The sequence below is a fragment of the Mesocricetus auratus genome, unplaced genomic scaffold, assembly GCF_017639785.1.
Source record: "Mesocricetus auratus isolate SY011 unplaced genomic scaffold, BCM_Maur_2.0 Super-Scaffold_100676, whole genome shotgun sequence".
Lineage (NCBI taxonomy): Eukaryota > Metazoa > Chordata > Mammalia > Rodentia > Cricetidae > Mesocricetus > Mesocricetus auratus.
In genome coordinates this window covers 28014935-28042473 of record NW_024429266.1, presented here as the reverse complement: position 1 = coordinate 28042473, position 27539 = coordinate 28014935, and the positions used below count along the sequence as shown (strand labels likewise).

The window sequence follows — 27539 nt, the reverse complement described above, 5'->3', positions numbered from 1 at the left end:
CTAGAGAAAAAAACTTCAAAACAGGGATACAATCAACTTTTGGGACACATGTTCTCTATTCCTTGCTTAAATAACTTGCTAATAACTTCCATTTCCTTCCAGGTAAAACAACAGGTTTACAATGGCCCGCAAAGCATCACCAGCCAATGCTATACTTAACAACACCCTGAGTAATCAGGCATGTTATTGTCTGTGAAGCTTTGTACTTGTTCTCTATCCCTGCTCAGAAGTCTTCCAGAGAGCCATGGCTTTCTCCTTCCCTTTCAGATTTATACTTACTATCGCCTTAGTGTAAGGGTGTAACTACCCCCTCATACTGCCCCCTCTCTTCTACTTTATTTTCTCCCATAGCACTCATCACCATAACTTTGTTGTCAGCTGCTTCAATGGACTGATACTAGGGGTTAAGTTATTACACTGTCAGTAGTAAAAACAGCACCTCTAGCTTGTACCTGTCTTACATCTATGAGTGTCGCAAATGTTCATCAATCTCCCATCTCTTCAGGACTTGCCCTTATCCAGCCAGGTCTACAAGACACTGCTATTCTGACAATAAAGCATTTATTGTATGGGTTCTGTGGCCATGCACCACCTACAGATCATCAGGAACAAAACGGCACTCTAGAATAAACTTATTTTATAATAAAGAATACAAATTTGAAACCAGCCAGGGCTACATGTTGAAACCCTTTCCAAAAAGAAATAACAGCTCAAATGCAAATTGGTAATTCTTTCAAAAGAAGAAAAGCAGTCACCGTCCATGTTTATCTCATGAAACACAAGTTTACATGCTAGAAACAGATGAGTTTGTGTCATTTTTTTGTGAAGAAGTAAAATAAACCTTCTGAAATTCAACTTGGTTTCACAGATTTTTATCCCTGTGTACTGAAATACACACTGCACACTGAAAAGGCTCTCAGTAGAGAGCTTTTTATAGTAACCCCTTTGAATGTAAAACAAAGCCAAGAATCTAGAAACACTGGGACTTTATTATAATAAGACAAAGACAAAGCTCCCAGTTTAAGAGAATCTAATTTTGTTAAAAGGTCTTAAAGTCTTGTAGTCTTTCCCTAGGCTACTAGAATATAATTTTGGAAGCAAAATACACACTTCTCAGCAAAAATACTTTACAATATTGTAAATACTGTCTCTAAAAATAAGTGCTGTTTCTTGAATCTACCCACACAATTAACTAATTATCAAATTTCCTCACTAGACATTATTGTTGCCTTCTTTAGATACTGGGACACAACTATATCTCAGAATACAGTAGACAACTTGATAAATTATTTGAATGCCAACTCTTATTTTTTAAAAGAAAATTACTTAAGGTTGAGGCAAGAGAACTGCCTCAGGTTGTAGGCCAGGCTAGGCTATAGTGTGAGACCCTGTCTCAAAAACAAACAATAACCAAAAACTTAAAATTCCCCTAGCTCTTACAGAGATTATATTACCTGGATAGCCGGAGGTATATAAAGTTTGCCCAAAGAAGATATAAAATCCATCACGGCCAGACAGACATGGTCAGGAGGCTCTAATTTAAGTAGTGAGGTCAGTAAAGTTACTACCTGAGGAGGTAAAAACGAAGAGCAGTTGTTAAGTACCCTGGTGTGGTTGTGTAGAGAAGGGAAAGACGACAAAACCTAGACCAGTCAGTCTATAAAGCCTCAATTGTGGAAGTTGAAGACGAACATCAGATGAAAGAGTTGTTCATATTTCTTCTCACCCTAGTCTCTTGCCTCCAGCTTGTGTGCTTTGCTAATAAGCAATCAAAAATTTGTGTAGTGGTTAACTGCCCAGGAAATAGCCAAGTAGGAGTCCTGGTGTTGTGCTGAGCCCTGCATTCATGCAGTACTTTCAAAGGCACTGTCAGCAACTAGCTATGAGGTTACACAACACTGCAGCCATGAACTTAAGGGTGAGCCTGAGTTTCCTTGAAAAGATAAGGCTGGGCCAATAGTCCATGTTACACATATAGTAACTGGATACACCTAATTAGTACTTGCTTGCTAGGCTAATTTCTTTATATGTACAATTAACTGAAATAAGCTAAAAACTTTACTCATTTTATGTTCCAGTCCATTCCATTTCTTCTATACTTTTCCTAAATAAAAAGTTAGCTCTCATATATTTTTTTCTGCTTCCTGACCCTGAACTAAATATGGACTCATTCTGAAGCTCTGTCACTTCAGATAACAGGGAGAGAGGCATTCCCATGCTTTGTTGCCTCAGAAGCACTACCTTTAGAGACACTCCAGACCGTAAATATACCTATGCCCAGTCAGGTAAGCTGGGGCCCAAAGAAGGAATTTAACAGTACGGTTTTTGAAAACAATTTTTGTTTTTTCAAGGAAACAAAGACATGATATTACATAATCTCAAAGCTACCTGCTGACAATATCTTTGAAAGCATAATAATGCAGAATTAAGCACAACACCAGAACTCCTAGCCTGGTTATTTCCTGGGCAGTCTGGCAGGCTATTTCCTCACTTGTGCCACACACAATTTTGACTACTTAATAGCAAAGCATAAAGCCTACAGGTAACAGAACAGATGAAGGCTAAATTAACAGCCAGAACACTAACAGACGCAAAAAAGACATTAGGTGACAACCTTGATGAAAAGAAGTAAAGCTGATATAGTTTACAAGAAAAGGAGTGCTTCCCAAGTATGCAAAAAGCCTAGATTCAATTCCCAACACTGCTTAAAATTTTTGGTGTGGTGCCACATGTTTCTAAAGATAAAGGATGAGAAGTTTAATGGCATCCTCTGCTACATAATAAGTCTGAGGTCAGTCTCCATAAGACAGAAGGATGGGAGGGGGGAGGAGAGAGGGAGGGGATTAAAAGGGTTACAAGTAAACCAAACTGCAGATTCACAAACAATGAGCAAAGAACCAACTTGGCCACTATTTTTACCTGACTTATCAACTTCGGATCTACAGTTTGGATGAAAAATGCCAGTAGTTGAAGTAAAAGGCTAAATGCCTGCTGAATGTAGGGTTGACTGATTACCTTAAATAAGAAAGAAAGTAGTTTTGGTGAGAATCTTCAATTACATAGAGTTAGGTTTTCATCAACTTGACATAAGCTACAGTTATTTGGGAAGAACCTCAATTTAAAACAATGCTTCCATCAGACTGTAGATAGGGCATTTTCTTAATTATTGATATGGAAGGACCCAGTTCTCTCTGGGTTGTGCTACCCCTGGGTAGGTGGTCCTGAGTGACAAGAAACAGGCTGAGCAAGCCATAGTAGCAAATCTGCATTAGTTCCTTCCCTGACTCTCCTGAATGGTGGGCTATAAGTTGTAACATGAATTAAACCCTATCTTCAAGTTGCTTTTTGGTCATGCTATTTTATCACAACAGGAAGCCTAAAACACATGAGAAAAGCTACAATAGTATTAAGCATTTACTGTATACCAGTCAATATGTGGGTTATAATTACTACCTGACCTATATGCTTTATATCAACTAAGTGGTAGAGAATATCATCCTACTTTTAATAAGAAGAAAACAAGGTAAGGAAAATATTTGCTCAAGAACACAGGCTAGGAACAGAGGAGCCATCATTCAAGTGGATGATTTAAAGGGGGTCTAATTACTGTTGTTGGCCACTGAAAAACTTACATATCCACTGGTGTTGGCAAAATTCTACTTCTTCACAGTGTTTATGTCATATTGCTGTAAAGCCATTTCCCAGCATGGGTATGCTGAGTGGCTACTAAGTGCTATGTGAACATCAGTGGCAGCCTCTCACTGAAGTGACACCACTGAAGGATGGCTATGTGACCATAAAAATGGACCATAAAACCTGATCTTTCTGCAGGGCTTAGGGTGGAGCTCAGCACATAGGAAGCCCTGAGTTTGACTTCCAGGAAGCCTGAAAACCCCAAAAGCCACTATCTACAAAATAATTTCTATTACTTCCCCAAGTTTGTGTTTTGTTCTCAGCTTCCACTGGTTGCCAGAGGTCACATGCTCAGAGAAAATAAACATTGTACTTTAAATGTTTAAATCTTTAAAATAAGAAACTTAAGTTTACAAACATATGTAGGAGATATGTTCTCATTTTAGCCTAATAACCACTTTGCTGTGAAAAGGAATACAAATTAGCTACATCTACTCACTAGCCCCTTTCACACTTTTAAGTCAACTCACTATCTTGTCATTTCAATTATTAAAAAAAAGCACCTCAAAATCACAAATACACATCAAACAGAAAAAAGATTTTTAAAAACTTAATTTTTAAAAGGGTCCATCCAACAAGGTAGAAAAAAAAAACATACATCATACATGCACTCTGGTTGTCACTGTGACAGGACCTAAGATTAATATCACACACTGGAAAGAAAACCGAAACAAGAAAACAACTGCCTGGAAGGGGCTAAGGAGATGGCTCAGTGAGTGAAGTGCCTGATACACCAGCATGAGGATCTGTTACTGATCTCCAGCACCAACACAAAAACTGTGTGGCAGGGCTCATCTGTAACTACAGGGCTTTGAGGGGAAAGGGTAGCAGACACAGACAGATCCCTGGAGCTGCAGGTTCAGTGAGAGATCCTATCTCAAAAAATAATGTGAAGTGTAGTTAAGAAGACACATACCACACACACACACACACACACACACACACACACACACACACCACAAAAAAACTCATGCATCTACTCCTTTATCTCCCACATACCTATGTAGCAACTGCCTGAGAGAGAATACAATTAGGTGACTTCTAATCACTTTTACCTATCATCTCAAGAAATTAGAAATTTGAATCTATAGAGATTGCAATAGTCTCTTATCAATATTCTCTAGTTTTTTAAGAAATGATGAGGTTTCCTTACTTGTTGAATGTTTATAAAAGCCCAAAGCTGACCCACAACTTCAATAACTGCAGTTTGTTGTCTAATATCCAAAGCATCACCAGCAGAATTACATACAGTAAGCAAAGCAGAGAGGGCTGTGTTCTAAAAGGAGAGAAAAAGAAGAAGGTTTCACTTAACAAATCTAAAGGCCCAATTATAAATACTCAGTTACTTATAAGTGTTCATAACAATCCACATGGACTGACAAAGACATCCTTTCCAGCTTTTAAAAACAAATATAAAAGTTTTAATACAATTATATTAAGATCAACTTTCCTTGCACATGAAAGCATGTTCTCCTTTTAGACTGAAATTTTCATTTAAAATAGCAACATCACAGACTTGTTTTTCTGTTTTTTTGTTTTGGGTTATTTTTTTTTTTTTCGAGACAGGATTTCTCTGTTTTGTTTTGGAGGCTGTCCTGGAACTTGCTCTTGTAGACCAGGCTGGTCATGAACTCACAGAGATCTGCCTGCCTCTGCCTCCTGAGTGCTGGAATTAAAGGCGTGCACCACCAAAGCCCGGCTGGTTTTTGTTTTTTGGATTTTTGTCAACGTGGCACAAGCTACAATTATGTGGGAAGAGGAACCCCAATTAAGAAAATGCCTCCATCAGATTATCTGTAAGCAAGTGTTTGGGGCATTTTCTTGGTTACTGGTGGAGGGTCCAGCCAACTGGGGTTATGCCATACTTTGAGCAGGTGGTCCTGACTCTGGATGAGAGCAGGCTGAGTGATGGAGAGCAAGCCAGTAAGTGGTGTTCCTCCATGGCTTCTGCTTCAGTTCCTGCCCTGTTGTTCCTTCATAATAGACTCTAAGATGAAATAAACCCTTTCCTCCCCAAGTTGCTTATGGTCATTGTACTTGTCACAGCAGTAAAAGCTGAACACATGATGAGCAAGGTTAGCCTAATTTAAAATATTCATCAATAGAAAGCTGTATTTTATTCTCACACTGTGCTCCAAGCAATCTATATAGGCTACTAGATTTTTTTAAATTATTATTTCTGGTGTTTTATCTTGAGATGCTACAGAAACATTACATTTTATAATCAAATAAAATCCTTAAGAAATACACCGTCTAGACTTTGAAACAGAAAACAACCTTTTCTGGATTGTTTCTTGCTTCTACAGAAAATACTCTGATCTCTTTCTGGCTTATCCTTAAGTCTGGGGTGGTGTGTAGAGGGAGGTCATACTAGAATCTAATAAACACTGACTTGAATCCTATACTTAAAAATATCTATACCCATATTGGAATTGCCTTACACCATCTCATTCAAGATTAATCTATTTCCCTTTACAAATAAATATATTCAGCAAGTTTTGCCCATGGTTGAAGGAGTGAATTTTAGAAAATTAGTGCTTTTACCTAATACTCCCAAAATACTTTCATTATAAAAGTATAACACATATTGAGTTTACTGAACAATTAGAAACTAGCGTGCATTAAATACAAACAACAAACTTAAATTAACCCACTCATAATTAGCTATGATAAATTAAAACCACAAAAATCTTTTTTGATTTTATGTAAATGTTTTAAACTACCTTAATAATTATCATCAACTACCATTTTACAACAGTGTAGAACAACTTACTATGGAAACATATGCCTTGAGAAACTTCTAATCAAAAATTAAAAGAAAGCTTCCACGTCCTTGAATGTATACCTTATACCTGCTAAGTTTCTGTATATGTACCATAGAGGCATTTATTATATTACATACTGTTTAGCTACAATATACATTTACAAAAATAGATGGTTGCTTAATTTTGTTTCCTGTTATACCTATCCCCAAATGTCTAAAGCATAACATATTATATAAGAACACTCAAAGTTTGTTGAATAAATGAATAAGCAAATGAAGACTGAAGTAGAAAATTCAACTACATGTACTGTTTATCTATCTAGTCCATTTTTAAAATCATGTATCTTCTACTTATAGATGAGGGTTTTTGTTTGCCTCAAGCAGAAACAATTGAATAGAGAGCTACATAAAGGCAGAGGGCAGTATTCTATAAAATTCCTGTTGTATTTTGTCAAATAAAAGAATCATGTCTAAGCCAGTCATAATGGTACACACCTGTCATCCAGCACTAAGGATGCTAAGATCATGATTTCAAAGCCATCCTGGACTACACAGTAATGAGGTTCCATTTAAGGGTGAGGGAGTGAATCATTATCTGCTTTATCCAGACAAGTGCTACCAAATAGAAAATGAAGTGATGTCATGCTTTCCAAATGTGTCTTACCCAAGGTTTCCTCTATTGGGTGGTTACTGTGTCATATATTTCTGTACATACCTTTCTCAAAGGTCCTTTTATAATATATATATCTAAAAATATTGCTTTGTTTTTCAAGAGAACACATCTCAGATACTATAGCTAGTATTTAAAACAGTGCTAAGTAAACTGCTGAATTAGTCAAAATTATCTTACCAGAGAGTCAAGCTCTGCCAAAGTATGGCTGCTGTTCAACCATTTCACGCACTGTGCAGTGCATCCTGTGATCACTTTACATGCAGTTTGTTTCCTAAGGTCAGCAGATAATGCCTGGAAGGAAATATGCTGCCACAGAGGCAAGTTGTCTGCTTCTTTTGGAGAAAACCTCTGGATAAATTCCACCTGAAGTAAGTTGAGAATAAAAAGGGCAACTTCAGACTAATTGGATAATTATATATCTATGAACTGAATATCAACTTCAGCACTTATGTGTGGTGGTGGATACCACAATTCCCAACATTCAGGAGGCAGAGGCATAAGGATCCCTACAAGTCTGAGATCACTCTAGTCCACATACATAGTGCATTGCAGGGCAGCCAGGACCACATACTGCGATTTTGTGTCCACCAACATAAAATCTCCTTAAACACACAGTAAGATCACTGGGTACCATACCAACATAACATAAATGAGCATGATTACTTTTATTGCTACTGTTATCTGTTTCTAAAATTAAAAAAAATCATGCTTAAATGAAGCATGATACAAAATGGACTAGGGAGTGTTAAATAATGTATTTCATTATTATTTGCATCAGATATTTTCTCTTCTTTCTACCCATTAGATCTGCTAGTCTTCCAAGTAATCATCACCTTATAGAGTTAAGTCAAACTAATATTCCAGATAAGGCAAGATTAATTCACCACTGTCCTAGCTTTTATTTTAGCATACTGCATTTTAGAACATGAAGCCCAGATCATAGGTCCAGTTTTCAAATGGATTAGCTAGCTCTGCTCAGCCTTAGAGAACGTACTAAATTAGTTTCCCAAAAGGAAGCTACAAAATAAAAGACTGTGATTGGTAAATCATTGTTCCACTGAAACACAATCCAAAGAACTTGTGTTAACAGAAACACCATACTGTTCTGTTGAAAATGCAGTTGTCAAGAAGACTCAATAAAAGTAGGAACTAAAAGTTCAAAAACACTAGTCCGAATGTTAGATTAGAAAACAGGTGTATTTAACTGCAAAATTTGTAGAACCTAATTAAGAAGTATACTAGTATATTCTTAAATGAGACAATTCAATTTATAATATTTAAATTTCACTAAATGTATGAAAACTTGTCATACACCAAAATCCCTTCTAAGCCCCAAAGTAATACATTAAACTTGATAGTGCCGGACCGTTTTATTATATATTTGTATATGAATTCTATTCCTTTTGCAAAAAAACAAGTATTTAGAGATAAAACAAGTAAGAGATTGTGTGGTCATCTGCTATGACAGAGCTACAGCTGGAAAAAGAGTCCTTCAAGAGCTGAGTGTCAATTATAACAAGCAACTTCAGCACAAAACTAAAGTGTATCAAAAGAGCCATGATTTCACTGAATGAAGAAACCAGTTCAGGAACCATTCTTCATTATAAGGTTGAATGAATCATCAAATGGGTCCCCTTTTAAAAAATAAATGACATATAAGAATGTCCTTCACAATGAAAAAAATTTAAAGTGTTACCAAAACTGATTACTTACTTTAATAGTTCAAGAATATACTGAGGTTGAAACATCCCTTTAAAGATTTAAAACTGCCGGGGTTAACAGTTCAAGGGAGAAGAGTGGAGTATAAGGAAAGAAACACTGCAGAAAATTTGGATTCCTCCCTAAAACTAAAATGAGAAATATACCTATGGGCTTAAAATGAAAATATAGTCATTTTACCTTACATTAAAAAATAGTAGTGCAGAGCCGGGTGGTGGTGGCGCACGCCTTTAATCCCAGCACTCGAGGGGCAGAGGCAGGCAGATCTCTGTGAGTTTGAGGCCGGGCTAGACGCGACAGCCTCCAAAAAAAATACAGAGAAACCCTGTCTCGTAAAACCATAAAAAAAAAATAGTAGTGCAATATGATGGCTACATTTAATTGCAACTTAACACAATCTAGAATTTGCTGGGCAGAGAGTTGCAATATGGCACTGTTTACATTGGGTTTATCTGTGGGAGCTGTCTTAATTAAGATTCTGATATGGGAAGACCCAGCCTATTGTGGAAGGCCACCAGTCCCTAAGCAAGGGCATCCTGAACTGTGAGAAGAGTGGAGAAACTGGTGGAGAAACTGAGCTACGCACAAGCAAGAGAACATGGATGCATTTGTTTCTCTCTGTTCTTAAATATAGGTATGATATGACCAACAGTCTGAAATTCCTGCCTTTACCTCCCTGCCTGCAATAATGAACTTTTACCTGGAATTTCAGCCAAATCAATTCTCTCTTCCTTAAAGTTGCTTTTTGTCAGTGTTTTATCACAGCAACAGAAGTGAAACTATAACACACAATTATTAGTATGTTTAAATAAGGTATATTACTTTTCCCTCAGTCAGGCAACAACTAAAGTAAGAATACTGAGTGACAATATATATTCAACTGTTGATTCCCATGGAAACAGAACACATCTTAGCATGTGTCAGTTCTTAGTAGAACATATCCATTCTGATATGTGTTAATGCTGCATCAGGATTCAAGCCAAGGCTAAAGGCTTTATGGGCAAAATTCTTTCATGTATCTATCTAGTAGATTCACAGCTCATCTCCTTGATCCTTGTCAGAATCACATTAAGTGTTTAACAACAAAAGCAAATTGCTGAGCCTTAACTCACACCCACCACTGCGTTTATAGGTCAGTCTAGAAACCTGTTTTTAAATACAAACAAAAACCCTGCTACAGGCGTGGTACCCATCTACTATACTACACAAGGCTATTAGGTGCACGAGGCAGGAATCTACTCAATCATGGTAAATCTTGTTGACGTCACAACAGCAAGTAACTGAGGCTTATCACACTTATAATTTTTCCCTAAAAATCAATTTTATTTACTCTGAAAAAACTAAGGCATCATTCAAAACTTAATAGAATAATAAATGGAACAAAGACACAAAGCTATCTCATTGCCCAAAACAATCTTAATGATATGGGGGGGAAAAAGAGAGAAAGGTATTTCAGGAACACTGAATCAGATTTTATCTGTAACCTAAAACAGGGGCATCAAAATCTACACAGACCTAAAAATCAATCACCAAAGCCATCAATGTTAATTTGTGTTCCAGCTATACTACATTTTAGGGGAGGGGATCTGAATTCTATTCTCAAAGCTGTTGAAGGCACAGACAATATTCTTGCCTGATGGGGTGGCGCCATGAAGAAAAAGAGACGCTTCAACAGTACTGATAGGTTGGTAAGCTGAATACACTCTCCAGGACAAGATTTTATCTGGAAAGACAGGAGAAAAAGAAGAGTTAAAACCAGAGAGTCAGTCTGTAAGACATAATTATATGCCAAAATACTAATGACTCTTTCTGAGAGCTAGGACTACAGCTAATTTTAATTTTTAATTTAGGGCTATTCTTTAATTTCTCTGCTTCAAAGAAACTTGGTTGCTTTAATAATGAGAAAGGAACTCTTATGTTACATTTAAAAACACAGTAATTACCACTTTGACAATAACTTGGTATGTTACTGTTGCTACTCAAAATAATTTATGTAATTTTAAAGATCTAAGCATGCTAATGTGTAGTGAAAGTTCAGTTAGCATTAATAAGGTAATCCTAGCCTAAGAGGCTGAGGCCAGCCTAGACTAAATAAGATATCTTGGTCTCAAAGACAAACAAACAAAAAAATCAAGAGGGACTGGAGAAGGCACAACTTTAAGAATGTGTAGAGGATCCAAATTTGGTCCCCAGAACCCAGATTAGGCCACTTACAAACCACCTGTAACTCCAGCACCCAGGGATCTGACACCCCGGCCTCTGCGGAAGCATGCAGTTACATGCCCATACATACAGAGGCACATATAATCCAAAAAAGCAATGCTTTTATTATTTAAAAGTAAAAAATTCTTTTATTTAAAAATTAAGTAACAAAGACTGAGCTCTAAGACATATAAGGAATCAGTCTCTTTAGTACAGCATATGCCAGGCCTTCTAATAGTAAGTACCAGGCTGTGAGCAGGAGAGATACAAATGTTGTCTGTCCAGGTTATCCTACTCATTATTGCAATATACACTCATTAAAAGTACATGCAGAAACAATATGACACAGTAAACTACTAAGAAGCAAAGGGTGTACAAGTTCAGACATGATCATTATCAAAGACTATGGATAAAAAGTGGCAAAAAAAGGTCATAAGCACTTCATATGGAACACATTTCATAATTTAAAATCAACATTAAAGATAAAGAAACCATTAAGTCCATTTAAGCTTATACTCAGTAACAAACCTACTTTCATTTCCTAAGAACACTGATCACAATCACTGAATCCCTTTCACACTGTCCTGACTAAAATACAACAGTAGACCTCGTTATATTAATGAGGAGATAAACACTTAGCCATCAATGTTACGTTTTCACTTTTCACTTTACATTCAATTTTCAACATACTGTAACTGACCTAGACTTTTTCCTTACAACACAGAACTCTAAAATTCTGAAAATGATGAAATTCTCCACTATATATGGTGGAGTTTTTACTACTTTCTTGGTATTAGCATTAGCATTAAATTAGCAATTAATAAAAATTAGCATTAAAATTGGCTATTATTTCTTTTTCTTTTTTTTTTTTTTGGCTTTTACGAGGCAGGGTTTCTCTGTATTGTTTTGGAGGCTATCATAGGTCCAGCCCAGCCTCGAACTCACAGAGATCCGCCTGCCTCTGCCTCCCGAGTGCTGGGATTAAAGGCGTACGCCACCACAGCCCGGCTATTTCTCCCATTTTTATTAACATCCAAAAAGTATCTTTTCTTTCCAGCCCTTGGGAGGCAGAGGCAGGTGGATCTCTGTGAGTTTAAGGTCACCTGGTCTACAAAGCAAGTTCCAGGATAGTCTGGGCTAAAAAAAGCAGATGGATGGATGGATGGATTAATAAATAAATAAATAAATAAATAAATAAATAAATAAATAAATAAATATCTTAGTCTCCGAAGAAGATATAAAAAGTATGTGTTTTGGGCCGTTTAACTCTACTTACCAGGTGAGCCACTAAGGTGACATGATGTACACCAAGTTCAGCAGTTCCATATCTATGACATTAAAAGAGTTACTGAGCTTGCAATTAAAACAGCAAGAAGACAAACACCCCAATGAAGACATGTAAACTATTATAGGCTGAACATCCTTTATCTGAAATGTCTTATACCAGAAGTGTTTTGAATTGTAGATATTATCAGATTTTAGAATATTTACACATATATAAAATGAGATTTGGGGATGGGTCCATATGTAAACATTAAATTCATTTAGCTTTCATAATTGGCTATATAGATAACTTAATTTTTATTTAATATTCCTAGTAATCTTGAGCATTAAACTGTCTCAAAGACTGTGATTTTTCACTGTTGGTACCATCAGTGCTCACTGGAATTTAGACATTTTGGATTTTAAATTAGACATGTTCAAACTAAATGCCTATCACCAAGGAACATCATAATATATAGATGTTTCCAAACTTAGTGTAGTGACATGAAATCTAACCATTAAAAGATTATAGAAGTAGACCTATCTATTAACTTAAAACTAATTACTGTTGATCATTACTAAAACTCAATCCAAACACAGAAATGGCACTTTTTACCGAGCAAGGAAACACCACACATCCATTGCTAACAATGAGGTAGTCATATTAGTACTAAGCACAGCATTCAATAGAGCAGCATCCTAATGAAAAAACAGAAATGTCAATTTGTTACTCAGCAGATGCTCATGAAATATTAACATTACATTTCTCACTCTAAATCAGAAAGCACTATCAGAATCAAAATAAGAGTTCCTCAGTAGGAAACCTTTACATGCTAGTATCTAAAAGAACTGTAATGTCATTCCTTTATCTGTTGAGCACCTACTATATGCTACTGTGTTGAGCTGAAAAGCAACAGAAACTATTAAGTATGCTAACACATCCCCTGTAAGCCACAGAGACCATTTTCTGAAAGCTTTCAAGCAACATGACAATTTTTTATAAGTTATTTTCAACCTTTTTAACAATCCAGTTCCATTAAAAATAAAACCATCTATAACAGATAAGGCACTACATAGTACTATTTACTTTTTTATGAAATAGTACAGTAGTTTGAATAAAAAATGTTCCCCACTGGCTTAGGTACTTGAACATTTGGTCCTCAGTTGGTGGCACTGCCAGGACAGGTTATGAAACTTTTAGGACATGAAAGCTTGCAGGAGAAAGCACATCACTGGGAAAAGAGTTAATAGACTTGTTCCACTTCCAAAGACCTTTATTTCCTGTGTGTGATTGAGATGTGATCTCTCAGCTTCCTGCTCTGGCCACCAAATTCCATGCCTCCCCAATCATTATGAGGACTCTTTTTGTGGAACTTCAGACCAAAACAAACTTTTCCTTTTTCAAGCTGCTTTTTTATCATAGCAACAGAAAGCATAACTAGTACATTAGGTAATATCCCCTTCTTGTATTTTCCACTTCTCACAGGATTTTCTTATACTTCCCTGTGCAAAATGTTTTAACAAGTGTTCTAGCTAAACAGTATATCTAATATTATATGATCAAATGCCATTTCTTAAGGCACAAAAGTACAAAATGTGCAGGATGAGGTGACTAGGGTTTATAATAGTCATTAATTCTCACATGTTCTTCTACATATCAAATACAATTTCAGTGAAAAGAAAGCAAAGTATAAGCTCCACTTTTCAAGTTTGCCATGCACGTACCAGCTCAGGAAACAATGAGGGATGAAAAGAAGCAACAAATGCACACAGATGAACACAAACATGCTGATATAAAGTGACAGACAACTCAGCTTGCCCTTTACGCTTTACTTCCTGTAAATGAGCAGTCAGAGAGAGTTCACCAGAACACCGCTCAAAATTGTAGAAAATAGCTTTGAGTAGAGACATCCTGCAGGAAAATTAAGAACATTGAACTGCCATTAATAGAAGTTAACAAATAGCACGTAAAATAATGTCATATACAGGACTACTTTAGAGAACCAAAATGTCAGGAGATAAAAATCAATAATAACTGAAAATGCATATAAAGTATATATAGACATAAGAATAAAATATATTTACTGCCAGAAAATTTTTTATTTAAAAAAAAATTATTTTCATTTTATATACCAACCCCTATTCCCCATCCCTCTCATTCTCTCTGCCTTCCCACCTCCCTCACTTCCCACCCCCTATCCACTCCTCAGTGGGATAAGGCCTTCCTTGGAGAGTCAAAGAACTCTGGCACACCAAGTTGAGGTAGGACCAAGCCCCCCCCCCTGCCCTCACTCTACATCATGGTTGAGAAAGGTATGCCACCATAGGGAATGGGCTCCAAAAAGCCAGTTCATGCACCCAGGATAGGTCCTGGTGACACTGCCAGAGGTCCCCTTCAACAGATCTAGCCATTTAACTGTCACCCACATTCAGAGGGCCTAGTTCAGTCCCATGCAGGTTCCCCAGCTGTCACTTCACAGTCTGTGAGCTCCCACTAGCTTGAATCAGCTGTCCCCATCATTTACAACAGTGCCAAGTTATGTAAAATCAAATTCAAAGTTTCTTACAGAGCTTAGCTAAATTAAGTATTACTCTGAAACATACATAGAAGAATCATTTTAAGATAGAAATAGTTAAAACTTTCATGAAGGCTTCAAGTAACAAATTAAAAATGAAATATGAAAGCCTGTAAGAGGCAAACAATCTGATATAATTGAGTTCATATGTTATGTTAAAAATAAAGGAGGAGTTTTTAAAAGCCAGAGCATGGGAGGAGAGGGATCAAACAGTGCCTTCTGGAAAGGTCAGGAGTTTGCACTTATGACATACTTTAGTTGTGGTTTCTATACAGTCCACATCCTTGCATGGGTGTGAGGGAGAAATCCTGAGGGTAGATGGCTTCTCACAGAAGCAAAGTCAGTTTACTTTAAGGGCACGGCCCCTGGTTGGTCAACCATATTCTACCTGATGGCCACACACCCAATGAGTATATACTGTATTTAGTGGGTTATAAAACCACATGAGGACACAAAGTTGGGAATGAATGGGAGGTTAGAGAAACTTTAGGGTGAGATGCATGGATGAATATGATCAAAATACATTGTATGCATGTATGAAATCCTTAAATAATAAAAATATTGTTTATATGTATATATATGTATAAACTTTAATGAAGGAATCAGGTATCAAAGTTAATAATAGAACAGGTTGCAAATTTTCAAAGTTTGAACATTACTTCACTTTTTGAGCATCCCAGTTTGAATCTCAGATTAACCAGACCAGCCAAGAAGGACGAATGAAAAACTAGGACAATAACAGTAATCCAGTCAATAGCAAACTAGCACCCGGACTACAGTGCTGGGAAAGAGGATGAAGACAAGTGATGTTTCCCGGGAGAACTGGATAGTATCTCTCACAGCTGTTTTAAAACGTTTTATTTGTGTGTACATCTGTGTAAGTGAATCTGCACATGTGTCTGTGAGTGTAACTGCACATTTATATCCAGGGAAACCCAGAGGTGTCAAATTCCCTGAGGCTGGAGTCACAGATATTTGTAAGCCACCAGACACCAGTACTAGGATTCAAACTCTGATCCTCATGATTGAGTAGCAAGCTCTCTAAACAGCTCTCTAGTTATTGCAACTCTTTTTTATATGCTGTTATTTGCATCTACATCCATTATAGCCAATGTTTTTAATGCCAACCAATGGATAATAATCAGTGAATAAAATTAAAATACTTTTAGCACCCGTTATATAGACTTTTTATCATTTACATGGTAGTTTTTCTACAGAGTAGCCATTAAGCAGAATATGACAAACTGATTTCAAAATGCTAGGTTCAAGTGCTTCTCTTTCTCAACATCCCGCAGAGGACAGATTATAGGCACACACCATGTCTGGCTTAAACTTAAATTCAAGGCCATTTCAGATTAATAGGGCCCCCTAAACCACTGGTAATATTAGATATAAACAAAATATTACCTAGCTGTAGTTTCCATGCACCACAGATTCTGTACATCCTTAGGCTGAGAGGGCAGCTTATCCATGACAACAACCAGGAATAGGATTTGTGGAAGCTGCAGCTCACAGGACAGGTCTTTTCAGTAATAAAGTCATATATTAAGTTAAAACAAATTGACAAACATATCCAAGATATTTTCAGCAAAAATTTGATTGTTTTATACAAAGAAAGTATGATTTAGTAGATAATGTTTCAATAAAAGTGCAATGAATTTTAAATAATATTTTAAAATTTCACAAAATAGTGACTCCTTAAAAGGGAAACAACTGTATTTGACATGCCATGATTAAGGAGATGACTTAAATCTGTTTTGAAGCTTACCTAGTTTATTATCCAAAACTGCCTGCACAAAAGGCTGGGTTGTGAGCAGCTGACTGACAAGTAGGTCAAGTACCACAAAGAAAGTGCCTGCTATTTCTTCCTGCTGTGCTTTGGAAATACTGGCAGCATATAGGCTTGGAGGAAACTTGCTGCAGAAAAAGGTGAAAAACCTCAAGCATTTAATACCCATCTTCTGAGTTTAGATAAATGTATTACAAGTTCATGTCACAATAGTAGCATAAAAAGTACATATTTTATAGAAAAAAGCTCAAAATACTGAATAGATAGCAGAAAGATATGAAGACCTAGAAACATAGCTACAATGTTACAGAGAAAATATTTCCTAGAGGAGTATAGTACTATTTTGAGGCATTTTAATACCATTTGATGATGATGTCCTCAAAATAATATAAACATATACATATTAAATCAACTAATAAAAAATTATGTAAAAAGGTCTAATATATTCTAGCTAACTTCTGTTCAAAGTTGTTTTTAATAGCTCACACCTGTAACCTCAATATTCAAGAGGTCTAGGCAGGAAAACTACAATGGGTTTGAGGCCAGAGTACTCTATCTTAAACAACCACTATTACTATAGTGGTTCTCTTATTACACATAAACCTGATTATAGTTATATATTTATGTGTGTATGAGAAAACAGAATTCAGTACCATTTGCCTTTCAGGCAACAACGGTAGGTTTTAAAAATATATTCCTCATGAACTGTGGGGTCTATTATAATATACAACATGTTAATTGTTATACGGCAAAAAAAATCAAGGAAAATGAACAGGAAGTTCTCTAAGGATGTCATTTGAGGATTGCAATGTAATGAGAAATGAGAACAAATCTGGAAAAGGATGTACAACTGAGGGATTGTTTTAACCTGAAATGAGGAAAGTAGTATGCGTTTCATACTCATGAAAATGATCCAGTTAGATGGCAGGTTGATGTCACAAAAGAGACAGAGACTATCTTCAGGAACTGCCTGAGCATATAAGTGAATTACATACAGAGTACAAAGAGGCTATCCTCAGGCACATGGAGAATTAATTCAGGGCAGTGAGGGAATTACTGTATGGCCTACATACAGGTACAAGGAGAGAGTATATATAAACTCTCTTCTAATTGCTCCCATTATTCTCAGTGACAAAAGGAATTTTAGTTAACATCAAGGAACAAGTAAGTGTTAGGGATAGAAGTTTAGGACTTTTGGACAAGTGAACTGTCAGATGTCAGGTTTCAATATGAAATTTAAAACTCTGTTAAGATAACTGTCAATGTAATTAACCCCTTACTAAAGAAGACCTTTTGAGACAGTTTACAAATTTAATTTAAACCTCATAAAAGTATAATAAAATTTAGTAAAGACAACATAGTCATACAATATGAAAGGCGGACTGGAGCACTTATACCTTGAATGTTCTAGCTTCCTAAAACTAGCTGATGGAAATGAGGAACTTGTGCAGATACAGCTTCTAGGTGCCTTCATACAAGCAACTCTTCTAGATTCCAACACTGGCATTGAGGCAAGAAACTGAGTGTTCCACATGAGGCACTTTGTACAAGTTAGCATAACCAAACCACCTCTGAAGTGGGAGCTATAATGACCTAGATTTCCAGATGACCAAATGGACAGCTGAAGATGGTCTTCACTTCTACACAACTATGCTTAGTTTTATACTGAAGCCAAATGAAACTTTAAGGAAAGCAAGATGGCTCAATGGATAAAGGCACCTGAACCTGAGTTCAAATCTACACATGCTTTACTGTAAACCTTCCTGAAGACTCTCAGCAATTTTTTTCAAACTATCAACCATCTCTCTGCTTTTGCATTTCTTCCTCAGGAATGTTCCTAATAAAATATTAGTGGATAAAGTTTAAAATACCACATCTTACACATGAGTCTTACTCATTGCTGAGATAAACTCCACAAATAAAAAAAGGTCTTTCATGGTATTAACCTATAAAAACAAACAAGCAAAAAACACCTTAAAGTTATAAAACATTATGTTCATTTTTGTTTTTTTAAAAAAAAAATCCATTCTCTCTTCTTCTGAATCTACACTGACAAGTGTGCCAAGTTACTTTATATTCTTCTACATGTCCTTAATAATCTAATCTGTTCAGTCTTAGCCACTTCTGGTGACTTGATTTTAAGTTTACTATTCCCGTCTAGTTGTGTTCCATCTGCTGCTATACCCTTCCAAATTAACTATATAATTCTAGTTTCCAGATCTACCTGATACAAAATATAAATACATATGATAATCTGTATATGTGTGTGTGTATGTATCTGTGTGTGTGTGTGTGTGCACACAAATATAAACTATATCATACACAATGCTTTGGTATTTATCAGCATACCAATTACTTATTAGTCATTTTAAGGAACTAGTTAAAAACAAAGTAAAACTCACATGGACCATATCATTCAAAAGTTTCCATCTCCTAGCATTTTATGCAAGTAGGTAAAAGTTTACTGAAACATTAAGAAAAATCATTCTAATGTTTTAGTTAGATAAGTATAAATATTTACATGGAGTGATTAGCACTGTTACACTTTAGTAACCACAAGGCACTCCTTTTTACCTGTATATCTGAAGATAAAGCTGATGCAAACTACAGCAAGAATCGGACAGGAAAGGAAGAAATTCCTAAAATAAAAAAATTCTATCATTCTTCGTATGTCACATGACTTTCTAACTCATATTCTCCCCCATAACATACAGAATAAAAGCTTAAAAAACACCACATTCAATTATAAAAAGAGCTTACGTGAAAATGGAGAATGAGGATAAGCACCCAAACTTCTTAGCTGTTAGAGCCACCAATACCCACAATTAGCAGCTCTCACTTACTGAGGACCACCTCTGCTGTTTAGTTTTAGCATTTCTTGTATTATTGGCCTTTTCCTTGTTTTTCTTTTAATTTTCGTTGGGGAGGTTGCTATATTTTCTTGTGGGTTTTTTTGCTGTTGTTGTTATTTCGGGGAGGGGGGCTGTTCTGTGTGTGTGGTTTTTTTGTTTTGTTTTGTTTTGTTTTGTTTTTTTAAGACAGAGAAAGAACATAAAGCTGGGTGACCAGAGAGATAAGGGGATCTGGGAGGAGATGCCAGAGGACAAAAAAAAAAGTTTTCAAAATCCTAAAAGTAGGAGGGGACTTGGGAATAAACTCTGAAGGAGTAAAAAGAGGATAAGAAAAATTCATAGAGAGAGAGAGAGACACAGACAGAGACACAAGAGAAACAGAGACAAAGTGTGTGTGTGTGTGTATGTGTGTGTGTGTGTGTGTGTGTGTGTGTGTGTGTGTGTGTGTGTGAAGCGTTTGAACATTTAAAGTTGAACCTAACTCAGAAATATGATAGAAATAACTTATAGTTGTGGGTGTTTTGGTTTTGGTTTGGTTTAGTTTGGTTTTTTGAGACACAGTTTCTCTGTAACAGTACTAACTCACTTTGAAGACCAGGTTGGCCTCAAACTCACAGAGATCCATCCGCCTGCTTCTGCCTCTCAAGTACTGGGATTAAAGGTGTGTACCACCATGCCCTGCTTTATAAATAGTACTTAAATACAAACTAAATCATTTCCTTCAAATTGACTTCCTTCAAATTGCAGAAATTTAATTAACTTATGGAAGTAATTTTTAGAAAATTGAATGAAAATACCAATGATGATGCTAACAATATAAGTAACATAACAGATGCTCAATATTTACCAATAAACAGTATTAAACTATAAGACCCTCAAAAGGAACTTCAAAAATATATTCAAATGACTGGTTTGGGCCAGTCGGGGAATAGGGAGATAGTTCAGTGGGCAAGAGTATTTGGTAAGAAAGCAAAGGGACTTGGGTCTGAATCAGCAGCACTTACATAAAAACCAGTTATGGCACAGTATACAGTAACCCTAGCATTGGGAGATAAAATTAGACAAATTCCAGGAGCTCACTAGTAAGTCTACCAAAACTGGCAAGCTAAAGGTTCAGGGAGAGACCCTGCCTCATAAAACAAAGTGGAGGGAACAGAAGACACACTCCATGTCACCTACTACCCTCCACATGTGTACACACATGCAAGCCCACTCTGACATACACAAAAGGACAATTTAAAATTTAGTGTTTGTTTTACATTTATGTATTACACAAATGAGCCTTACCTTAGTGTAGTGCAAAAGGGAATTAGCAAAGAAACGACACAATTTGAGTGTTTTCTGAAATATTCTGTAATCAACATTATCCTGTTCCAAAAGGAAATAAGCATAGTAATGTAAAATTAGCTAACTTGTAAAGGAGACAAAATTTTCTAAAATGACTTAGTAAACAAAGTGATTATAGAATTTTCCATGAAAACATAATTCTCTATATTGTTTTATTCCTACCAGTTAATGAGAGATACTTTATTATACATTACTAAAAATGAACTATAACTTATCTTACTGATTTGAAAGTGAAATTTAAATAATTTATTATAGTTCTTTGCTATATGGGGATCAAATTAAGCAAAAGAAGGCGACAGACACGCAATAAATAAATAAATAAATAAGTAAATAAATAAAAAATAATGCAATGGGAGAAAAGAGAATGCAGTCAATAAGTAATCCTGAAAAATTACAACCTAATTATGTATCCTTTGGGAAGAAGGATTGAAGACTAATTGACTAGCAAAGTTTAAAAGAAATGGTATATGGTATTCATGAGCTGGGGAGAAAAAGAAAAGAAGGTTAATAAGAACTTTCTCTAATTGCTGGTGAAAGCATAAAATAATACTGTTCATTTATATTCATTACATTTGTATCTGTTAAGCTATGAAAATGGTTTGACTAGAAACTTTGTTTTTAGATATACATACCATGAAAATACTGCACCAAGCACGAAGTGAGCCAAGCATCCATTACACAGAATGACTAAAAATATTAATGGCATACTCATATACTATAATCCCACATAGTATGGAGAACAGGGAAAATATACTGTCGTAACTCAAAAACCTCAAGCATAGATAGACTTTTAAATTAGCCTCATAAAATTAAATCAAATTAATTATCTTTAATTTTGAGTTATTTCACATGAAAATTGCCTTGCTTAGTATTAATGTTAACTATGTTTTGTTCTTTTCCCACTGTAACAAAATCATACTCTAACTTCAAGCTCTATCACAAAGCTATAGTCCTGAAAACACCTTGGTATTGGTACAAAAATAGACAGGTAGACCAATGGAACCAAATTGAAATCCCTGATTTTAACCCACACACCTATGAACACTTGATTTTTGACAAAGAAGCTAAAATTATACAATGGAAAAAAAAGAAAGCATCTTCAACAAATGGTGCTGGCATAACTGGGTATTGGTATGCAGAAGACTACAGATAGATCCATGTTTATCGCCTTGTACAAAACTTAAGTCCAAATGGATCAAAGACCTCAACATAAATCCAATCACATTCAAACTCTTAGAAGAGAAAGTGGGAGATACTCTTCAACGAATTAGTACAGGAGCCCGCTTGCTGAACATAACACCAATAGCACAGACATTGAGATTGACAATTAACAAATGGGACCTCCTGAAACTAAGAAGCTTCTGTAAGGCAAAGGACACAGTCAACAAGACAAAAAAAGCAGTCCACAGAATGGGAAAAGATATTCACTAATCCCACATCTGACAGAAGACTGATCTCCAAAATAAATACATTCACATTCCTTTATGACTGAGTTCTTAAATGGCAACAGGGTCATGTTCTGACTAGGGGAGTCTGTGCCTTTCTCATAGCTTTTGGTGTTACTGGCAGACTTTGGCATTCCTCAGTGTACAGCTGCAGATTCCAGTCTCTGTACCCATCTTTATATATTCCCTGTGTCTTTTCATCTTAAGACACCAATCATATGGGATTAAGGGTGCCCTTAAGTTTGTTACGGCCTAGAGTTAACTGATTATGCCTGCAATGACATTATTTCCAAAAGATTGAGTTTTGTTTTATAATGAGAAATCTAATTCAATGTAATTTTGAAAACTCAATGCTTTTGGCTTTACTGTGACACTTCAAAAAGCAGGATACTGGTCCAAATGTTGGTGTTATGTCAAACTATGCTAGAACCGCACACTCAGTGCATACCCAGTATAAAGGGTTAGGGCCTTTGAGGAAGTGATTATCTCCTGACTAGGCATGGTGTCCTTATAAACTGAGGTGGGAGGGCCGTCTTAGCTCCTTCACAGCAAAAGAATGCAGCAAGATGACATTTCCTAACCCAAGAGCATGCCCTCACCATATATCTGCTTGTGACTGGATTTTGCCCTTCCCTGGCTTCGGAGCTGTAGAACTAGATTGCTGTTGTCTCCAAATGATTTAGCTTCAGGTATTCTATTGTAGAAGGAACAGTAAGACTAAAAGATGATTACTGCTTGGGAAAATACCCTAAATATCAACAGTGAATAGGAGAGGACCCTGCTGACTAGACTATAATGAGTGAAAAACTAGAGACATGCAAGTCATACCAGAACTCCCTTTCAATCAGTAAATGGATTGGTCACACTTACCAGTCCAAATTTGCACAACTAAGTCAAAACATGAGAATTTGGCTGAGAAAATTTAAATCTAATTGCCTCATTTTCATACAGCAATTTACTTAAGATAAATTTATATATATTTAAATATATATATGTATATACATATATATAATACAATGAGTTACATTATCCACGAACCCCCCAGACTTTCTTTCAACTTGCCACTACAGGATATACTATTCTTTGGGTTTTCCTTATCTCTCTTCTGGCCAGGAATCTAACTTTACTCTTGAGCTATTAATTGGTGAGTCTGCAGCATCAAGCAAAAGGAAATTGAAAAGAAGGTTGAGACTGAAGATATCAGTGGTCCTCAACCTTACTAAGTGCTGTGATCCTTTAATATAGTTCTTCATGTTGTGGTGACCCCTAATCATAAAATTATTTTCATGCTATTTCATAGCTATAATTTTGTTGTTATGAATCATAAAGTAAATATCTGTGTTTTTCAATGATCTTAGGCGACTCCTGTGAAAGGGTCATTTGACTCCCAAACGACTCACAGGTTGTGAACCGCTACTTTATATGATAAGATGAAAAGGAGAATAAGTTCTCTGAGTATCTGATAGAGGATACTCAAGTAAGCTCTTCTATGAACAAGGTCCTGGGGACCAGAAAGGGAACCATGAAATAAGAAAGCAAAAGGGGGCAATGAAGGAATCTAAAAAGAGAAAGAAAAAAAAGAAGATGAACAAGAAGAAAACTCAAACCTCTTCCTACAACTATCCTTCACTTCTATATGTTTCAGAACTCCTTTTCAAGTCCTATATTCCTTTGGGATCTGTCCTTCCAGATTATCCCTGTTCCAGCAGTAGTTGCCAACAGTCTGGGAACTTTGATTCATCTTCTACCCTTTTATCCCCAAGGTTGTTTGGTAGGGAAGAACTCATACACAAAGGAACCTTCTGTCAATTGTAGGTGTGCAAGAGGAAGAGCCATATTACTGCCATTTGGGGAAGAAATATTCAACTCATCTTCGCATAAAAGTTACATATTAGTTCCTGGATCCATCATTCCTGTAACTTAAAGATGTTTAAATAAATTTAGAGTTAGTCTAAAACAAAAGTCACTGTGCTTATATAATACTTTTATAAGAAGATGAACTATAATTTCAAACAACTCTATTCCACATGTTTAGAACAGTCTCACTTCATAAAGGTGAAGCCAATTCAACACAGTAACTTCTTGAAATCAAAAGAAGTGTTATCTATCAATTTTAAAAGGAGAATAAACACATAAACTGTTAAAGGCTTTAATGCATTGATGACAGAAAGGTTGACAATGTCTATATTAGGAAAACCTTAAATAAACATAAAACAGAGAAACCACAATTTTGTTCTAGGTCAGAAAAGAACAAAAGATTCTAAGGAAAATGCTCTGACCAACTAAGTATGTAAAAATGATGGGCAGGTAAATAAAACTAAGTGAATGAAATACAATGTTCTAGGTAAAAAGTAATTAGGAGCTGTAAATAATTCTACAGATTTTATTTAAGAGAAAATAATTAAATCACTAGACCATACTCTTTATGTTCAAATAAAATTTAATAACTGCCAAAATAATAACTCCCCTTTGTAGTGTCATTAGATTACATTTTACCTGTGCAGCCGACTGTGTCATCTGCTCAGCTAACTGTAAACATGAATGGAAGGAGAAAACAATGTCTTCACACAAGCTAGAAATTATCTCTTTGTGTTTCAACTGGTTCTTTATAACCGACTGGTGTTTAATGCTCTGTCTAAATAGATAAAAAGAGAATAAGATCATTAGAAGTGACATGTGATCACATCAATCAACTCAGGCTCAAAGAACATCTACTTTACAGAATATTTGCAGTAACACAATGTATTATATATTAAACACGGTACAATTAAGATGCGTCAACTTTATTTTCGAAGCTAGTGGCTAAATTTGTCTTTGCAAAATATTCATTGAACTTCTGTTTGTCAAGCAATCTGCTAGGTCTTGAGGATAAAAAAAATCAATCAAATGGATATAATTTTTGTCCTATCTATATGGAATATATTGCCTAATATAAGAATGTTAAATGTAGCCGGGCGGTGGTGGCGCACACCTTTAATCCCAGCACTCGGGAGGCAGAGGCAGGTGGATCTCTGTGAGTTCGAGGCTGGGCTGGACCGACAGCCTCCAAAACAATACAAAGAAACCCTGTCTCGTAAAAACAAACAAACAAAAAAAGTTAAATATAAGAACAGAATAATTAGTTGTGATAAATGTTAAGCTGAGAAAGTCCTATGTACTATGAAAAAAATGTTACAAAAATGTGAATGCTGTACCCAGGAATTAAAGCAGAAGCCTACAATGCAAAGCAGGAGAGAGGAACAGCCTCTGCAGAGCACAAGCTGTGGAAGACCTAAGACAGGGAACTTCCTGTATCTGCAGAACTGAGAGCAGAAAGCAAGCAGCAGCAGAGGAGCTAGTAAAGAAAGAAGTGTCCAGAAAGACTTAAGTTGTTGCTCTGTATGGTGGGAGATTTTAAGAAGTTGGGAGATACAACCCACTTTAAGTTTTAAATATATCACTCTGAAAATGGAGTACCTGGAAAAGAACAAGAGTGAGGATAGATGACAATGATGCTGGTTTGGTGAGGTGAGGATGGTCATGTGGTTAATTCACTGAGCATTCACAGGTGTCATGGGAAGTTTCAGCATTTCACAATGGTGAACTAAATATTCAGTGCAATACTATCAAACTAGGATAATGATAGCACTGTTTTAAGATGAACAAACTTAAGGTTCAAAAAAGGTAACCAAACTGTCCAAAAACTTAGGAGTGATTTCAAGATCAGGCCAACAAGTGACACTCTATTACTTTTTTGAACACTCTACTACTTTTTTTATAAGTAAATATCCTGAGAGAACAAGGTACCTAAAACGAGTTACAATGATTTTTCATACATTACACATGAATAAGGTAGCTTCTTAATTATTCCTGCAGTCAAGGATGCCTCTTCTCACCCCTCAGCATCTAATAACTACGATAGATACTCTCCCTACTAACCCTTATAAGGCTTAAATTTAAGTTCAGTTATTTGAAAAGTAGAATTAAGGTAAAATAACTCATCTGTACGTAACATCAGCTCCAAATATAGGTACTAATTCCTGACTTAGAAATACTGTATTTGGCCAGATGGTGGTGGCGCATACCTTTAATTCCAGCATTTAGGAGGGAGAGGCAGGTGAATCTTTGTGAATTCAGGTCAGCTTGATCTACAGAGGGAGTTCCAGGACAGTCAGAGTGTTTCACAAAGAAAAAAAAAAAGAAATGCCATATTTGATATTGACAATTATCTAACAATGGTTGCAGCAAGCACATGATTCAGGCATACTATGGTCCATGGTCCATTATTTCAAAACTACCAGATAACTAGCTACAACTGTAGGGGTTTTTTATTTGTCTTTAAAAGATAGCAGTAGAGAGGAATAAAGTTTGGTTTGGAAGCTACATATATAATATCTGAAATATCATACAGCAGAGTCAATGAGTATTCCATACAACCACATAAACACATAAACTATTTCAAATGGAATCTAAAAACCATGAAATACTTAGAATTTGAGATAAAGAAAATACAGTATGAAAAAGAAAATCAAACAAACTTACTTAATTATAAACTTCCATGTATTGGCATGAAATGCTTGGTCCATACTGGAGATAACAGAGCAGATATCCAATAATGAATGAATAACTAAAAAGAAGGATAGCACACCTCTCAGGATAATCAAATGTTTTATGAGATAATATTCTCTTATATTTAAATGGACAAAGTGAACATCTCAATATTTGACTGAGTTAAAGTATGTACTAGTTTGAAAATAACCAGATCAAATAATCACCGAAAATATGTCATTTTTTAAAAGTCATATTTTAAAGGTTTCAAAAATAATATTGATTTTTCAGTTTGTAAATGTCCAATAATTAAAACTAAAAATGTTCAGTAGAATAAAAGTGATGTCCTATCAAAAAAAAGTTCCAATACTTGGGAAGCAGAGGCAGGCAGATCTCTGTGAGTTCAAGACTGGCCTGGTCTGGACTGTTTCACAGAGAAGTCCTATAGCGGGGGTTGGGGGAGGGGGTTTCAGTGAAATAAAAGTTATGTCTTACTGTAGCTGAAATAGTCTATAGACACAGTTCTAATTTTAAAATGACACTGCTAAGAAAACCCAACAAGAACTCCAACTAATTTACACTAACTTATATTCATGAAAAAGTTCTGCTCTGTTTGTGCTAGGTAACTTGTAAAAAAATGGCCCCAACTACCCCTCCTGCAGCCATACTATTTTCTCCGGGCATATATC

At 35.9% G+C, this 27539-nt stretch overlaps 1 protein-coding gene across 3 annotated transcripts in view; it reads right to left on the bottom strand.

The window, feature by feature from the left end:
• CUNH1orf112 (chromosome unknown C1orf112 homolog) overlaps positions 1–27539 on the bottom strand; it is a 40565-nt gene that overhangs the window by 4122 nt on the left and 8904 nt on the right. The window contains exons 7-20 of one of the 3 annotated variants that reach the window (XM_005071473.4): positions 26845–26929; positions 24820–24958; positions 20819–20899; positions 19254–19318; positions 16659–16807; positions 16298–16412; positions 14040–14226; positions 12931–13013; positions 12328–12379; positions 10483–10572; positions 7308–7493; positions 4847–4969; positions 2920–3015; positions 1455–1568 (exon numbers count right to left, since the gene is read on the bottom strand). In XM_005071473.4, coding sequence (XP_005071530.3) covers positions 1455–1568; positions 2920–3015; positions 4847–4969; positions 7308–7493; positions 10483–10572; positions 12328–12379; positions 12931–13013; positions 14040–14226; positions 16298–16412; positions 16659–16807; positions 19254–19318; positions 20819–20899; positions 24820–24958; positions 26845–26929 — 1565 coding nt within the window. Of the gene's footprint in view, positions 1–1454; positions 1569–2919; positions 3016–4846; positions 4970–7307; positions 7494–10482; positions 10573–12327; positions 12380–12930; positions 13014–14039; positions 14227–16297; positions 16413–16658; positions 16808–19253; positions 19319–20818; positions 20900–24819; positions 24959–26844; positions 26930–27539 lie in introns of those variants that run through there. The other 2 variants (XM_040737341.1, XR_002383006.2) reach the window with 2 other exon arrangements.